Source organism: Fusarium tjaetaba (genome assembly GCF_013396195.1).
Source record: "Fusarium tjaetaba strain NRRL 66243 chromosome Unknown NRRL66243_c0000041, whole genome shotgun sequence".
NCBI lineage: Eukaryota > Fungi > Ascomycota > Sordariomycetes > Hypocreales > Nectriaceae > Fusarium > Fusarium tjaetaba.
Window position 1 is genome coordinate 533,592 of NW_023501237.1, and position 17,351 is coordinate 550,942.

General features: G+C 49.3%; 7 protein-coding genes across 7 annotated transcripts; 3 read left to right on the forward strand and 4 right to left on the reverse strand.

The window, feature by feature from the left end:
* Positions 1-1,317: 1,317 nt before the first annotated feature.
* Positions 1,318-1,895, forward strand: FTJAE_2409 (uncharacterized protein; the record flags this gene model as incomplete). The annotated part of the gene is made up of 4 exons (XM_037348600.1): positions 1,318-1,449; positions 1,503-1,660; positions 1,716-1,751; positions 1,802-1,895. 4 exons carry the CDS (start codon positions 1,318-1,320, stop codon positions 1,893-1,895), a joined length of 420 nt encoding a protein of 139 aa, XP_037210660.1.
* A 559-nt stretch (positions 1,896-2,454) lies between these two features.
* FTJAE_2410 (uncharacterized protein) lies at positions 2,455-4,248 on the forward strand (the record flags this gene model as incomplete). Its single annotated transcript, XM_037348602.1, has 1 exon — positions 2,455-4,248. The coding sequence occupies one exon, from the start codon at positions 2,455-2,457 to the stop codon at positions 4,246-4,248; it is 1,794 nt and encodes a 597-aa protein (XP_037210661.1).
* A 155-nt stretch (positions 4,249-4,403) lies between these two features.
* Positions 4,404-5,459, reverse strand: FTJAE_2411 (uncharacterized protein; the record flags this gene model as incomplete). The annotated part of the gene is made up of 3 exons (XM_037348603.1): positions 4,404-4,785; positions 4,840-4,877; positions 4,947-5,459. 3 exons carry the CDS (start codon positions 5,457-5,459, stop codon positions 4,404-4,406), a joined length of 933 nt encoding a protein of 310 aa, XP_037210662.1.
* Positions 5,460-5,983: 524 nt separating this feature from the next.
* Positions 5,984-12,710, reverse strand: FTJAE_2412 (uncharacterized protein; the record flags this gene model as incomplete). The annotated part of the gene is made up of 3 exons (XM_037348604.1): positions 5,984-7,340; positions 7,390-11,346; positions 11,395-12,710. 3 exons carry the CDS (start codon positions 12,708-12,710, stop codon positions 5,984-5,986), a joined length of 6,630 nt encoding a protein of 2,209 aa, XP_037210663.1.
* A 365-nt stretch (positions 12,711-13,075) lies between these two features.
* FTJAE_2413 (AB hydrolase superfamily yvaM) lies at positions 13,076-13,909 on the reverse strand (the record flags this gene model as incomplete). The annotated part of the gene is made up of 1 exon (XM_037348605.1): positions 13,076-13,909. One exon carries the CDS (start codon positions 13,907-13,909, stop codon positions 13,076-13,078), a length of 834 nt encoding a protein of 277 aa, XP_037210664.1.
* A 565-nt stretch (positions 13,910-14,474) lies between these two features.
* FTJAE_2414 (glucose transporter-3) lies at positions 14,475-16,041 on the forward strand (the record flags this gene model as incomplete). Its single annotated transcript, XM_037348606.1, has 2 exons — positions 14,475-14,567; positions 14,623-16,041. 2 exons carry the CDS (start codon positions 14,475-14,477, stop codon positions 16,039-16,041), a joined length of 1,512 nt encoding a protein of 503 aa, XP_037210665.1.
* Positions 16,042-16,201: 160 nt separating this feature from the next.
* Positions 16,202-17,055, reverse strand: FTJAE_2415 (hydantoin racemase; the record flags this gene model as incomplete). Its single annotated transcript, XM_037348607.1, has 2 exons — positions 16,202-16,888; positions 16,939-17,055. 2 exons carry the CDS (start codon positions 17,053-17,055, stop codon positions 16,202-16,204), a joined length of 804 nt encoding a protein of 267 aa, XP_037210666.1.
* Between the last annotated feature and the right edge of the window lie 296 nt (positions 17,056-17,351).

Sequence of the window (17,351 nt, forward strand, 5' to 3'; positions counted from 1 at the left end):
AGGCCCAGAGTAGTATTGCGGAATAAGCTGTTTGTAGTAGGCTGGATTAGGAAGTCCCCGACGGCCCGGACTTTACGGACACTATTGATGTAATATTCTCCGTCACTAGATATTGACTCTCGGAAAACAATATCCTGCATGTTTCTATTGCGATTGGTCAATGCAAAGTGATCCCTGAGGATCGTGTATCCTCGTGGCTGAACTCAGCCTCATAATCGTAAGCCGGAAAAGACGATTTTCAATATTGGACGAGGGATAGCCTCACTGGGATTAGTCTGATGCTAAGATGGCCTTTTCTGAAGAGACTTGTTGGGTTTTAGAATCAAGTTCATACACTATCCATCCTTTTCATGCTACCCACCTCATCTAGACGTAGTATTGTAAAAACAGACCTCGCTTTATTTGACATCTTCTCACAACCCCGCTCCCACTCATCTCACCCTCATTCTCAACCCTCACCGCATCGGCAGATGCAATCCTTCCAGAATCCTTCTTATTCCCGCGTGCCTGAGCAAAGCTGACTGCAGAATCAGATGCCAACAGATGACCTCAAAAGTTCTCGGCATTTATGCTGAGGCTTAGCCTCTGGAGGCTGAGTAAGAAAGCTATCCCGCAGAAAGTTAGCAAAGAACTTGCGAGGATTTCTTTTTATCCGTCTACCAATCACACGGCGAGCGACCCGAGAGGCTCCTCAGTTGACAAGATAGGGCTGTGGTCAATGGTACCGTGCTGGTTGGTTGGGCTGAAACGGTTATATGGCGGGAATAGTTGCGCTACCTCAAGAGATGAAACGGCTGAGGTTACTAGTCTTCTCGGGTTACTATCTAGCTAATAAATTGAAAATATTCCAAGTAAAACATATTAAAATGTTCCTCAGAGGTAACAAAATATTTACAACTCAGTTTCAGTGAAAATTTGCCGCAGACCGGAATTCCGCTTCTGTGTGACCTCCTGCCACTTGCAGCATAAATTTATGCGTTGTCAGCGTCCCGCTCAAGACTAACCATGGGTGTCCCCTGTACTTCCAACCCGTTTCTCACTGATGATCTCTGAATGGCTCTCTCGGACATGCCAATTTTAGCATTGTCGTTGCTATAGCCTCGGATTGAAATTCACGAGCTCAATGTGATTCTGCCTCATTGAGGATCTTGTGGTAGGTAACGTAGCAAGAGGCTGGTGAAGAAATCATCATGGGGGCGGAGAAATGAAAATGGTATAAAGAGATGATTTCCTGTCGATATGGTGTCTTTCGTTCATCAGATCACGACTCACAATTTCAACCCACTCTTCAACTTGCTTCATACTCAACTCGCCAAGATGGTCAACTTTATCACCTCTTTCGCTATCATCCTCACCGCTGCTTCTTCATCCCTTGCTGCTCCTCAACCTCTTGAAGCTCGTGATGATACCAGCTGCATGGACAACCTCCCAGGAAACACCTTGGCCAACGTACAGCTCACTCTTTCAACCCCAGCCTGTATCAAGTTACTAACCTATTCAAGGTCAACGAAGCAGTTGAATGTATCAACTACCTCGCCAGCCTCGGTGACCAAGCTTGTGTAGCTGGTGTCTCCGGCCAGTCCTTCTGCAGACGTGGAAACACTCAGATCACTGGTCTCGCCGTTGGACTTAACAGCGACCAAACTTCTTCTTCACCTTGGTGAGCTCATCTTCAAATCCCCTGTCTCTTTAGTCATTGCTGATTCCATTCTTAGCCGTGATGTTGCTCGAGGTGCTGGTCTTGTCATGGAGTAAGTCTTCTTCCAATTACATCAACCGTTGCTTTACTAACGATTCTCAGCCGTTGCACACGAGCTGATGGAAAGGTTCGGGGACAGAACCCTGCTTGGGGCAATGGACACCTCATGGTCGACATCCGCAATGTTCCTCAGTAAGGTTGCGGCCAGCGTGTCTCGACTTCAATGGTACGCAGTGAAGTAGCTTCTCGTATATACTAGAACACAATATCATATGATTATCTCTCTTCGAGCAATACCTTCCATGTCTTGATGCTTATTTATTTAGGCATGTCATTTGAGTCCAAAGATAATCCAATGTCTTTATGCCACAGAATACTTCGCTGTCATTTATGTTTGCTGTTGATATTCAATGTTTGAAGCTACATGATTGGGTCATCACCTCACACAATGACCAACCCAAACTACTAAGACTGTCCTGGACAAACATCGCAGCCTTACGACATTCTACCTAAAACCATTCACTTTTTTCTTACATAGTAAATACTAGATATTTTTATAGCTCATCTCATAGGACGAGCGATCAATTGCCGGTTTCAAGTTAAATTTGCTTACACCGACCCCACAATCTCCGTAGTCCATGTCCGTGTCCGTGTCCGTCCACCGCGTCCGTCTCATCTTATGTCCAACCTCCACCTCCGACCGACTTTTTTCTCTCCCCATTTTCCCACAAACTACCATTAGACTGACAGAAATCATGACTACACCGGCGGTGTACTCCTCCCTCGACAAAGAAGACCGAGTCGACGACAAAAACTCCGGTCTCGCAACAGACTTTCCCATCTCCCAAGACACAAGCTTTGAAAGATTATACAAGTTGGATAGTTGGCTGAAATGGTATGTCATAACTCTTGGCATTTACCTAGTCGGCGCCATATTCTGCGTAGCCTGGTCCTACACCGGCGCACTCCTCGATAACGATGCTTCAAAACGTCGAGTCTTTCGCACAGGCGACTCCGTACCCGTTGATCAGCTCTACTCCGGTATAGCGCTCTCAGCACTCCTCGCCCCAGCAGCTCTGCTCGTGCAATTCGTCGTCTTTGATTTTCGGAGATTGCATTTATTTGCACTTACAACGCAGCAGCCTGTTGCGATTAGGGATCTGGACGATATCGCAGAGGGCGTTACGCTATTGACGCTACCGGCTGTTATGAAGTATTCGTGGTGGTATGGAGTCATGCATACCTTTTTGATCATCACGAGAACGTTGCTTGTACCCGTGGGAACGCTATCGCTTACTGTTGGGCCGTATGGGCATTTTAAGGAGGGTTGGGGTGTCGTGGGTGTTCCGATTGCGAGGGATGTAGCGGGGAGTAACATCACTGCTCTTTCAACTGCGATGGGTGCGAGTCCGGACATGGAATTTCACCCGTCACTCTCCAAGAATGATACGTTTCTGTCTCAGACGGTGTTTACGTTTGTGGGCAGTCTTGTATCGCAGAATGCGTTGGCGAATGTTGACTCTGGTGTCTTGGGGCCTGTGCCTACACACAATCTCACGTTTGCTACAAACACGACTTACGACGGGCTTGTCTTCTTCAACTGGACCGCTGCATGCGAGGCAGCTACTGAAGTGAACTACACTTCTTACAAAGATGGCGGCAATACGATTTACAATTTCACCCTCCCCGATAACAGCGTCGAGAGCATCGAGCTACTTGAGCAAGGCTCACAGAGAATTCGACTCTGGAGTAACGCTTCGGTTCACGGTACAAACAAGATCCCAACCTCAGGCACGACGTATTTCCTCTCAGCTACGAAATCCATCCCGAATGTCAACGAGACTGCTCTGCGAAACAGAGGCAACGACAAGAGTTTGGTGCAAACAGACGGAGGGGACTGGGTCTCTCGCACGAAATGCACGCCCTCCATCAAATGGCTCGTCGGGTCGTGTACCTTCAACGGCACGATAATGACATCCTGCACCGAAGCCCCAGGGTCTAACCAAACAGCGCTTGACACGGAGGCGCTTGATGCGCTGGGCGTGTACATGTCTGCTATTCCGTGGTACATCTTCCGCAACCAGATCGGCATTGTTGACGATACCCTCGATGCCCTTTACGCGATCCCCACGGCGGAAGATTTTGGTCACTTCTTTGGCAACATGGCTCACGCAATCGTATCGATCAGCACAGCGGGATACTTTGGTACATCCTCTGTTCCTACGCTCTCACACATCACGGAAAATGTGTACATCGTGCGCTGCAGTGTTCTCATCGCCGTGACAGTCATGCTGCTCTTGTCCGTTTCCGTCTCGGTCATCGATATCATTCGAAACAGAATTAAGCATCTTCCTCAACTACCGGCGTCGTTCTTGGCCATCGCACATGCCGTGAGGGGACCGTGGTGGGATAACGAGTTGAGCGGTTACAGGCCGTGGGACAAGATGAAGACAAGGAGCGATGGAGCTGAGGCGGTCATGTTTGGTGTTGACACGGAAGACTCGAGATTCATCAGACTTGCACCGTCCGTTGCACCAATCCGCCGTTGATTCAGTATATATAGCCCTTTTCTGTAGCTACTGAGCAATCTATTTCCATTCTTCAATCCTGTCATGAAATCATCCTGATAACTCTCCGCGATTCAATCACTGCCCTGAAACCAAGCCCTCCCTTGACAGTTCCAAAAACATGAGCAATCCTTCCATCACTCCTTAGCAAACTCTCCCGTAGCAAACCAGTCATCAATCCCTTCAAACCACTTGTCAACAGACGCATTTCTGATGGCATCGCGCCAGGGGGGAGGTCCCTCGTACGGCAGTTTCGCAAGCCTGTATTCGAGAGGGCGGGTGAAGTCCTCGTCGAGCCAAACACCGCGCTTGATGGGCGTCTTCGTCACGTCGATAATCCGCTTCATGTTGTCGCCAAGCTCATTGGGGTCGGACTTGAATTTGTTGTGGATGATGATGTCGAACTTGAGATCGCCCATGTACTCGCCGTCGCCTGCGAAGTTGGAGTCCTCAAAGTCCATGCCGTGGCAAGACCAGCTGAGGAACTTGGCTATGTTGAGGCGGATCATCCACTGGAGGCTATGCCTTGTTAGCAGCGCTCAACATATGATGGGAGACGACAGAGGAACTTACAGAGCGTCGCGGTAACCGTACAACTTGCCGCCAGTCTCCTAGAACTTGAAGCGCAGCAAATTGGTACGCTCCCCCTCCGGCAGCCCAGCACGAGTCCCCTGAAGAACATTGATGAAATCGATCAGAATGAATTGGTCCTTCGGGTTCTCCTTCGAGTTCTCGACGTAAAATTCGAAGATCAGAAGAGGATCCATGAACGGCTCACTCTTGATGCACAATCGCACAGTGAGTTCGGCCTTGCTATCGGCGGTGGGCGCCATCCACATAGCGAAGCCATGAATGGCACAGCGATTTCCGTCCTCGTCAGCAAAATGCACGTTCTCGTTCAGCTCGAAGAAGAAGTGCTGGCGGCACTCAGTCTCACCGGGCAGCTGGTAGTACTGCAGAGACATGCCCACGAGGCCGGTGCGGGAGACGACGGCGAGATGAGGGTCCGTCTGGCCGAGGATGTCGGACAGGGTGAAGGTATCACGCGCAGGAGGAGGTACTTTCTCCCAGTTGCGCTCTTCGTTCAAGAGGGCGGTCTTCATGTAGGTGTCGTGATTCTTGGTAGGGTCGACGCCAGTGGAAGGGTGCATGGTGGCATTGGCCCGCTTGGACGCATACTCGGCAGCCTGCATCTTAGCAGTCTTGTAGGCAAACAGAGACTAATCTGTTGAAACTCTATTCGTATACTCAGAGGGTGATAGGGATCGCGTCCAAACACGGTTGTTGGTGGTCGTGTGTGGGTCGAGTTTGCATGCAGGTCGTGGGGGAGGGAGACGAAGGGGTTACGCAATATTTTGCACTAGACTTGCATGCCTACCGATAAACGAAACGTTCATGTGGGATCTTCAGGGCCCGATATGGCAGACTACCCCCTGTCAGTGCAAGCAGACTCGCTGTTCCCTCTACCTTACTCAGCTTTTATGACACAACTGTCAAACATCCTAGGTCTCCTCCACTCACGGATCTTTCGTTTACTCTCGTCATATCTACGGCGTCGATCTGTTTCATTTGCTCATAGTCGCTTCCCTTTCTTTCATATCACAAACACCTTGCCCAAACCACAAGCTAAGTGCTCCCTCGCAAACACAATCGTCAAGATGAAAGAGACAAAAGCCATCATCCAAACATGGTATATTACGCATCTCCTTCCTTCACCTCAAACTCTTCTGACTTCTTTGTCCTTTAAAAAAGACGAATCTGACCAAAAGTCGGAATCCGACTCTGAGTAGGAGTCTTGCGCTCTCAGAGCACCGATCCGCGTCAAGAAACTTTGCATCTGATCCGATTTCGCTTCTCCTTCCGATCCAGTATCTGAGTCTGTACCCGAGCTCGAGTCCGTTTCTTCGACATTCATTCGCACAACCTTCCCTTGCCAACTCCTCTTCATCTTCCACAATCTCTTCGCATAATCCAACGTCGATTCTTCACGCCATCGGGCTCTTCTGCCGTAAAGCAACACTTTGGCTTCTATATATCCACCCCACGGAACTACTTCCTGAACAAAGTCCGCATCATCCTCAGCTGAAAGGCGCTTCTGTTCCATGAATCGACCACAAAGAAGCCATTCGCTGACAGCTGCTGTCCCAGCAACTAAAAAACAGCTTCTGAAGCCATCCTTGCTCATGTACGTTAACGATGCTCCATTGCGGGCGAGAAGCTTGACAGCATCCAGGCTCCCGCAAACACTCGCATTCATAAGCGCTGATCCAAAACAGGAACCTTCGAAGTTGATATCAGCACCCATATCAAGGCAATTCGCGACAATATCAACACGGTTCAAAGCAGCCGCATGGCATAAAGGGCTCCAGCCGCGCGATGGTTCAAGATTCAGGACTTCGCAGAACAGGTCAGCCGACATTCGTTGTCGAAGCCGCTCGAATGAGGATGTTAGGAGGGCAAGACCAGAAAATTCACACCACTCCAGATGCCACGGAAAAGGAGTCGTTCCGCTCAGATCTTGTTCACGCTCCATTATCCAGTCAACTAGATCTTCTTCGCCCAAGATGTAATGCATCAAACTCCGACCTGCCCCATCCTCCCTCGTCAGATCAGGCTTGAGCTCATGCAAACTGTTCAAAGTTTCAGGGGTAAGTTGCAATGTGCCGCATCTTGTCGAAAATCGTGGCGGGTCTGATACAGCGAAGAACTCCTTTGGTAACCGTGATAAACTGACAGGGTGTGCTTTATCGAACAGAGTATCACCGAACCAGTTGATCAATGACGGGAGTGATCCGAACCTGCACGCTGCAGCTTTCGATGCCCCAAGCGAGACCAAATGCTGTGCCATTCTAGCGTCTTGCGAAAATATGAGTGGTGTCCAGCCATTCGAGTCGGCTGCATCGATATCCGCTCCCCTATCTACCAGAAGTGAAACTGCCTTCTTGTTCCCATTCCACGCAGCGATGTGTAGCGCCGTCATCTTTGCGCGATATTTCCAAGTTTTCCAGTTAGTTTCACAAGTGAATTCCATCGGAAGCAAGCGGTTCAATACATCTTTGAAGGCTTCTGGAGGTCTGTGAGACGGTTAGTGACTTGCCCTACACCTACCTTACTTCTGCTTACCCAATGTAATGAAGGTGATTTTCTGCTTCTTCAAGCAATATCTCGACGCCTTTCGTGTTCTGCACATCTATTGCTTCATGGAATGGAAACTCACACCCGAATCTCAAATCGCCGCCTTGCCTGAGGTATTTCAAGAACAATTCCGGTAGCAAACGATTGAGGCTTCGCAGGCTAGCAGCTAATTCAATGGCGCTTTTCCCGAACTCGTCGTTACAATCCGCTTGTAGTGCACTGGCTCCTATCTCTAACAGCCATTTGCCCATAGCAAAGTTGCCATCGTCCAAAGCTACCAGAAGAGCGGATAATCCAGGTCTTGATGGGAGGAGAACATCAACAGAGCAGCCTTTATCAATCAACTGCATCATACTTTCATCGTCATCTTCGTCTATGGCTCTTTCGAACGCCAATGCCAGACGCTTTGTTGGTTCCACGTATTCCGCAAGTTCTTGGATAGATGAAATTTGTTTGTAGCCACCCCAGGGGTCCCCTTCCAAGACTTCGTAAATTTCATTGAGTCCAAGCTCCAAGGAGGTCTTACCCGGGCTCATACCATTTTTATCCAAGGTTTGGAATGCGCCATGCTCAATCAAACATTGGACGACGGGGAGATGTCCGCCGAAGACAGCCATGTGCAATGGGCTGAAGCCGAATTGGCTTTCTCCCATTGCGTTGAACCCTCTTGCCAGAAGAAGCTTCACAGCATCCACGAATCCTCCATAGGCAGCGATATGGACCGGAGAAAGCCCTTCATCTGATATCGGAGTCTTTTCCGGTTCCGAGACATAGTTCAGCATGTACTCTAGGCAAGCAACACTATTGCACGCCGCAGCCATGTGTAGGGCGGTCCCATTACTGATCACAGCCTGCTGACCAAAGTTTTGGACTCCAAAGGTCACCGGATCAGACCATGGAAACGAAGTCCCGAACTCATTTGTGTGACTGACAATTTTCTGCAGGAATGCCAAATTATCGGTGGCTATACATGTAAGTACCCCATTATAGAACGAAGGAACGCTCAGATATGGATCGGCCCCTAATTCTAGCAGTCGTTCTGCAAATTGTAAAGAGGACTGTTGGAGGTGATATACAAGCGGAGTCGCGGCATATGAGCCTGAGCCGACATAGTTTATGTCGAACCCATGTTGCACAAGTGCCTCCGCCAACCAAAGAATGTCCTTTGCGTCTTCTAATGTAGCAATTGTATGGAGAGGTGACGCCCTATCTATTTCGATGTGTTCCTTCATTGCCTCTTCAACACTGGAACGTTCTAATAGCTTCCTGAGAGCTGTAGCTCCGTCTTCGGTGCTGCAGAGATCAATCGCAACGCGAGCATGGAATGCAATTCCAAAAGGTGTTTTTCCATCGACACGGTGATGGAGGTCGGCTCCATTTTCATTGAGTAGCCGTATCATATCGAGGTTGGCATTCTTTATCACATCTTGAAACAGCACAGATATTTCGTCAGAGCTTTGTAGGCCATCCCAGTAATTGGTTTGCAGAATAGCATCGCGAATCGTTGGCATCAACGAGAATTGGTAGTTGGACAGTAGTAGCTTCAGTCCACTTTCTTTGAACTGTTTCTCATGGTTGCGCATCGCTCCGATTTCGAACACGATCTTTATCATGGTTTCGAATTCTTTTGATCTGGTGTATTGTTCTTTATTAAACCCCTCATTCTCAGGTAGGCCACACATAAAGCTCCACAAGCTCTGGGTTTCCCTAGATCCAGTGTCGTCCAGGTTGTCGGGGAGGAGGGCCTCGATGATACCGTTATCTGGGAACACGCGATCGTCGAGCGTATTGGTGATGTACCTCTCAAGCGGTAATCTACCATCAACTCTTGAAGTAAGCGCTTGGGGATAAAGCTTAGTCAGTAACTGCACCTGGTCAAAAGAGACCCAAGCTTTCAGTTTGTGTAATGGTGTTGGTTCAGTTCCTATCATACTGTCGAACTCGATAAAGGTTCCCTTCAGAGAATAAACGCTTTGTTCGGTCCCTAAGCTCGTGTCCATGCCCTTTGCTCTGCGGTATCTCTGCAAAAAGCCTAGAATTTGAAGGCATAGCTTATTCAAGTCAAGATCGCGGTGTTCACTCCTTGGGCTCTCTCCGGCACTTTCGAATATCACAATCAAAGGCGTATCACCATAATGTGACCTCGACTGAAGCCCCTTGATCGCCTCCTCTGCATCCAAATCGAAGATATCACTGACAAACTGATAGTCCAAGGGACGGTCCTGAGCCCAGTAATGCAAGATGTTGTAGCCCTCATTGTCCTGGCTCATAAGACATATTCCCAGATGCTTCAAGACCTTGCAAAGGCGTAGCCTGCCACGGGGCTCACACAGATGAATCGGTAGCTTTCCTTCCTCGTTCTTGGTATAAGGATCGAAACCTGCAGTAACCAAGGCTTCGAAGTTGTCAAAGGCGTTGTATTTGATTGCCAGGTGTAAGAGCCCATTAACCAATCCCGAGTATCGGACTTGATTCTTCAGTCGCCTGTCTTTAAAACAGTACTTGAGCAACTCGGTATTGTCGCTGCAAATAGCTGAGACCAGTTGGGAAACCAAAGCGTCATCCGACATCAGGTCACAAGAACCAACCAAACTCAAGTCTCTTGTCAGGGAGAAGTCGCATTCTTGAGCCCAACTCCAAACAATGATACCCAGCTCAGCACCCCAGTCTTTATTGTATGCTCCAGTTGAACTGAGGAATTTCAAAAGCATGCGAGTCGACACTTCTGCCACATAGTTTGATGTACTAGTAGCCACGAGCCATTCTTGAAGAACCTTGACGTCTGGTACAGACGGCAGGATTCGAGAAGACAAGCACCGAAGTACAGGGTACAAATCATTAAATAGCGATGCAAATACGCAGGTTATAGAGAAGACAGAGAGCGTGTTGGGGGGTATCAGATGATCTGAAGAATATGCTCCAGCGCTTATCAGGCAGTCAATCGTCGTATTTCTCCGCTGGGATGAGGGCAGGAACTGGTTTCTTCCATTGGTCAGAAGATCACGATGTAGCTCATTTTTCCCGCTCGTTTCTGGCAGTCCAGGAACTGCCAAAATAGACATGAAGGCAAGGTCGAGAGGGGTTGCTGCATCAAGTTTCTGGTTCACATCTGAAGCATTGTATATCAGAAATCCGCATATCTCTGGAAGATTCAAAGCAGCAGCCATATGCAGTGGCTGAAACGAAGGGTTGGTCACTATTCTTCTGGCCTGTTTTTCGCTCAGGGCTGACCGAGTGCCAGTAGCATATGTGACTTTCTTAAGAACCTCAATAGCCCAGCACATGAAATATGCACGCTTCGAAGGCTGAAAAAGAGACTTCGCTAAATCCAGAATGTTTGAGTCACCGAGCCCATCTTTCGTGAGCTTGATCCACAAGAGAGCCGCATGCCTGTAGAACGGGTATGTGTCGTCTCTTTGACGAGTGGCTGAAACTTCTTCGCTGGGCCACTTATCAAAGTTCTCCATTTGAAGAAATCGCAGACACTGCGAAGTAAGAAGCGAGTTTGTGGTATGTTGAGCTATCCAGTACTTTTCTATCCCGGCATGTTGGCATATTGCGTTCTCGTCTTCCAGGAATTCGCGGACAGAGAAGTGGGCGAATTCGAAGTACTTTCCATCAGTGGATTTCCGAATGAGGCTGCTACACCTATTCAGGATTTCGTATTCCGGTACAGTATTGCCTTGGTCTAGCTTTCCTCCGATTGGTAGGGTTGAAACCGCCTGCTGTAGCTCGACTATCGTCAACTTTGGCTCTGCTACAGCCATGAAGTGAAGACACATTTGAACCATGTTTTGCACTCCAAGAGAGCAGTCATTGAGCTTCTCAAGGAGACGGTGGTAACTCTCAGGTAGGTCGGGAGGGAGCTTGCTTAAAGCTTCGCGGCGCTCCTGGTCGTGAGCACAGTTGCACAGGTAGTCAAGCTGGCAAACTACCCATCTGAACCTGGATCTTGTTATTCTGGCTCATGATGTATGTTATTGGCGGTCTTACATCCCATCGGCCTTAGATACCAACGCGCTCCGGATCTCCTCTTTCATATCCACACTGGCCAACTGCAGTTGTCGTGTGCGGATCCTCTTGTCAACTTCGGCATTTACATAGAGTTCAACATCCTCTCTATGTGCCGCTATTTGGATGGGCTCAAAGTCCTCTTCGAGGCGCATACGAATATTGACGTGATCGCGGCTGAAAATAGCCATTGAAACACGCTCAGAGTCCTCGGCTAATTGGATCAAGCTGTCAACCACTTCGTCGGCCAGATCATCACACTCATCTACACCATCAACCACAATGATAGTTTGGTCAAAGCTCTCATACATTTTACCGATCAGATCTCGTAGTTCTTCTGCATCAGCAGTCTGTGGGAGCGCTCCTGGAGGGTTCAGTCTTTCATAATACGTGTCCAGGCCGTTATAACACTCATCGCTTTGACGAGCAAGTTGAGAAGCCAGTGCGCCGAGGATGTTAACGATCTTCCATGTCTCTGGATCCTTGTAATCGCAGAAGAAAAATGCCACTCCTGTCCTGCGAGAAGCGTAACTGTGAGAAAGAGTTTCCTGGATCACGGAGCCAGCGAGGATTGTTTTTCCCGCTCCAGGTATGCCAGTCAGCCACAGCTTGGAGCCTGGTGTTTCGAGCCAGCGAATAAAAGTCGGCGACTCGGTCAACCAAAGCCCAGTCATGGAATGGCGAAGCTTGATACTTGTTTGTAGTGCGGGTTGTGGATTTGCTTTCATAAAATGAGTTAGGATGCGCCTTTTCCGTTTGTTGACGACTATCGTGGTGTTGATCTCAATCCTTCTTGCCACCTCTCCTAAAGCCATTATCTTCTTGTCTATATCACCGGACTTTGAAAGCGACAGTTGTATCTTCCGCATTGAGTCGGCAAGTAAGGCAACACTGATGGTTTCCTTGTGTCTAGACAGCTCAGCCAGAAGCTCTTTCGTTTCTGAGGCTGAGAAGGGCCATTTCAGCTGTCGAACGATACCGTCAAACTTGGACTTCTTGAAGCTGTCGGAGGCTTTCTTGACTCTCGATTCAATTTTGATGAATGTCCTGTGGCAGTGATTAAGGTAGTGGTTCCTCAACGTAGGGTCGGAGGATTGTCCCTCATTCTCAAGATCTGCTGTTAAAGCCTCGAGGTTTCGCAACACACTCGAGAGATTGTTGATCTCGTCTACCAGGCTCTGAATCTCATCCTTCGCATCTTTGGCCGCTCTAATGAATTTGTATGTGGTTCTGAAGATGACATCGGCCAGTGAGATCAAGCCGGCAATACTCGCTGCTAAAGAAAGAGGGTCGGCCATGGCGAATGGCTGCACGGAGTTATCGCATCTCAATGCCAATCATGATGTTAGATAAAAGGGAATAAAAAGACAACGTCTGCCTTGAGGGATGTCATAGCACCCCGCAAGGTGCGGCTGATGCGAGTGTAAGATCATGCAAGTCCTGTCAGCCCTCCACTCATTTCATGCAGAAGGTGCCTTGCTGCAGTTTCTGCCTAAAGCAGGCGCACTCTACTGAACCCAAACCAAGCCTTTGAAAGCGATACAAACATACTTGTAAAAGTCCTGCTTTTTAATGACATGCAACGGTCTCTACAGGTAACAACAGCTATTGGCATATTTAAAAGCACTTGTTCTTTCACGCTCCGCCGGCCAAACTGACCAGGCTACAAGATCTCAAACTCTTTGGGCAGTTCTTTCTCCTGCACCCAAGCAGCAATCCCAGCGGCAAACAACTCTGGCAACTGCAAATGCCATGGATGATAAGCATCCCTCACAACGACAGCCTCATTCTTAACTCCCTTCTTCTCTCCCCCCTCTCTCAGAATAGCACCCATATCTCGTACAGGTTCAATCTGATCCATCTTCCCTCCCGCGATAACACAAGTCCTGACCCCAGAATCTGCAATAGCTTTGACGTCCTCCATACTAAAGGCACTGAGCTCCTTGTTCATCGCCTTGGACCTCTCCGGTGAATGGTTCTTCTTCCCTTCGGCAAGCCATTCTTCATAGTCAATTCCCTGCCGTCGAAACGATGCCTCGAGCACACCGGGAATGTTCTGTATGCAATTCGCAATCGACATGGCCATCGGGTGCTCCATGAACCACTTGAACATTCCTCTATATGGGTAAGCGCCTGTTGAGAACGTCGACAACACGACGTCGGGATGGCGAGAGGTGAGAGTGAGAGCGATGAAACCACCCAGAGATAGACCGACAACGTGTGCTTTTCCGCCGTGTGCGTGCTTTTGAATGACTTTAGATACTTCATCAGCAGCTGATGCGAGTGTGAGAGGACGCCCGATGTCCCAGGATCCAGAGTGCATCGGAAGGTCGACGAGAATCAGGTGATAAGAGGACAGTGATTGCTGAGGAGCAACCGATTTCCATTCAATATGACTGCCTCCCCCACCATGTAAGAATATTATCGATTCATTCTGATCGTTGTTGCGCTCTTCGAAGTAGAGTAGTTTCTCTTCGTCAGTGGGTACTTCTGACATGTTCAGGGTAGGTAGTGCGGGAACGAATTGTTTTACACAAAGTATAATGGCTTTTTACAGCAGCGAATCATATAAGTTAGATTTCTGATAAGTTCAACAGGAACGGGAACTAACTGGGGCTAAGCACGTATTTAACGTATCTGCAACAACAAGCTTTGAGGGACCCAAACTCTCATGACTGCTGAGCTCACGGGTAATCGGCATCATTTGGTGATAAGGAACCAACATGCATACGTAACACAGCTCTACATTGGTCAAACCAACACGAGATCATTATCCTGGGAAGACTCGGTTCAAAAGTTCATAAAAACTACACCTGGTCACTCAGATAAAGGTCGATCAGCTCGTTATCCTCCAATAACCCGGATTTGGAAATTCTCATTCCAATCCACAGTCATGATGAACGCAGGGTGATCGAAAACAGGGGTAGTCCACGCCACAGCGCACGTGGACCCACCCCCATGAAAAGCTAACGTTAACTCAAGCTACCCCAGATCCTCACCTCGAACCCTCAACCTTACCCCTTCACCAACCCTTTCTCTCGACGAAATATCCGACCGCCGACATGGCCGGTATCAGACTCCGCGATGTCAGCGGGTATCTGATCTTGCTCATCGCCATCACGACCCTAGGGTCGTTGCAGTTCGGTTTTCACCTGGTACGTTCCCCAAACCTCAGAAGATCATCGTGACATAACTAACTAACAATCTTAGGCTGAACTCAACGCACCCCAGGATGTTATTACATGCCGCAAGAAATCGATCTCCGCCCTCGACAAGATCAAAGGACTGGTCTACAAGCCGAAAGACGACGATGCTGGCTCTGGCTTCATGCCGCACTGTATCCCAATGGATGAGGCTTCGTTTGCGACGGTATCTTCCATCTTCATGCTTGGTGGGCTGTTGGGAGCTTTGGCCTCTGGACCCTTCTCGTCGAAGCGCGGACGTCTTCCTGCAATGCGTATCACGGGTCTGCTCTATTTATTCGGAGCAGCCGTCGAGACCGTCGCAGGAAGCGTCTTCGTCATGGCGCTTGGTCGCTTGTTCGCTGGTATCGGAGCTGGAGCGTCGACTGTCGTTGTGCCTCTTTACATCAGCGAGATTGCACCGCCCAAGGAACGTGGGCTTTTTGGCTTTATGACGCAGATCTCGATCAATTTCGGTATCCTGGTGGTTCAGACCATGGGATTCTTCCTCAGTTACGGTACTGCTTGGAGATGGATCCTCGCTACTGGAGTCTTCATTGCGACAGCTCAAACTTTGGGTCTCTTCGTTGTCCCAGAGAGTCCATCGTGGTTGGCGGCGCAGGGCAATGCGCCCAAGGCCAGACGGACCCTCCAGAGGATCCGTGGCAACGGCTACGACATCCATGAGGAGACTGAAACCTGGGACTCAGATGACCGTGATGCTTCCGAGGAAGATGGCTTGCTTCAGGCGGATAGTGCCTCCGAATCACCATCAAAGAACCGGACTGCGCATCTTGGATTCTTCGAAGTACTGAAGGATCCTGATACCAGACCTGCAATCGTCGCTGTGGTAGGCATCATGTTTGCCCAGCAACTTTGCGGTGTTAACTCGATCATCATGTACTCCGTCTCTCTTCTTGCTGACCTACTGCCTGTTTCTTCGTCACTGCTCACTATCCTCGTTTCCGTTGTTAACTTGTTCACCACTATCGCATGCGCTCCTCTGCCAGATCGTCTCGGTCGCAAGACCTGCCTCCTTGCCTCGATCATCGGACAAGGTAGCAGCGCTCTCATCTTAGCCATCTCGATCATCTTTGGAATCAAAATCCTCTCAGCCATCGCCGTCGTCGCCTTTGTCGGCTTCTTCGCAGTTGGTCTGGGTCCAGTACCATTCCTGATCTCCTCCGAGCTAGTCGGACAAGAGGCTGTTGGCGCCACGCAAAGTTGGTGTCTCGCAGCCAACTACGCAGCGACTTTCCTGGTCGCTCAATTCTTCCCGATCGTAAACTCAGCTCTTAACGACTTGCTGGGCGGCCACGGATGGGTTTACTTTATCTTTGCAGGTCTAGCTGCTGGGTCTGCTATCTTTGTGTTCTGGAACGTGCCAGAAACAAAGGGCAAGAAGGATGTCGATGAGGTTTGGGGCAGGACAAGGCGCGTGGATTAGAAGCCTGCGACAAATGCTGCCTTGGCTTATCGTCATTAAACGTTCACGATTGCTATAAAGCGTGAGGTACACGCACGGAATGATTTCTTTATTTGTATTCAAGCAGCGTACTAGACAGTCGCAGATATGGCTCTACAAATAGAACGAGGCGCTTGCTGATTTACCGAAAGATCTTCTTGCTGCGGATCATCTGCTCCAACTGCATGACGCCCGCCTTGACTCCGTCGACGATGTAGACAAGGTTACCATCAGCCTTGCCGTACTCCTCAATAGCAGTTGATCGGATGATCTCCTCCAGACCAGCCATACCACCGCATCCCATGAGCACAACCGACACTTGTCCCTCATTGAGCAACTTTCGAGTCGCCTCCTTGAGCTTCTCCCTTACCTTCTCCGGAGGAACAGTGTGAAAGTCACCCGCCGTAAGCCCAGACGAGAAAACACCAGCAAACTTGTTATTCACACCATCCTTCTGCTGTCCAAGAAAGCTCTTGACACCATGCGACAAGTGATCCTCCCACCACTTTCCAGTAGTGACGATTCCCCATTTACCTGCATTATCCGGCGCAGCCATGAGCGAAAGCGACGTGAGGATACTCGCTTCAAAAATACCCGTCACGGCAAGATGTCGATACCTAGTCAACTTTGACACCAAGCAATGCACGCTGAAGCACGCAACGAGAACGCCGTCGTACTTATCCGACTCAAGCTCCTCCTCGATGTTGGGGTCATCGAGGACGGCCTGCGTGCTGCGGTCGATGCCGTCCTGGTCGTTGATGCTGCCTGGGGCGGAGTGGGGAGGGGCTGTGTAGGTATAGATCTCAACTGACTTTTGTAACACATCAGCCTGTGTAGAATTGACGACTGTTTTTGTTTTTAGCTGTCTGTGTATCATACGTCTGGGAGTGACATTTGGCGGATGGCGTTGGCCATGCCTTCGGTCATGATAGTAGATGAGTTTGGGTTTAGGACGAGGATGCGGAGATTCCGCCGGAGGAAACGGAGCTCGGACATGATGGCAGATACAAAGACTCGACGATGAATAACGCAATATTTGTATAGCTTGATGAGGTTCTAAAACTGTTCCTACACTTAATTCTCTCACTTATCTTGAGAGGGGTCTCTAGTCTACAGGACGGAAGCTAAACAGCTCGCTGGGCGCCACGTGATCCCGCCTCAGCCACCTCTGACGACGGTCGGCCACTCGAACCCCACTACTGACGACCACCTCAACCTCCTCTAAGCTGAAGCTCCCATATACCAACACGACACCTCCTCGGCCTCACAACCCTCCCAATACACTCCCCCCC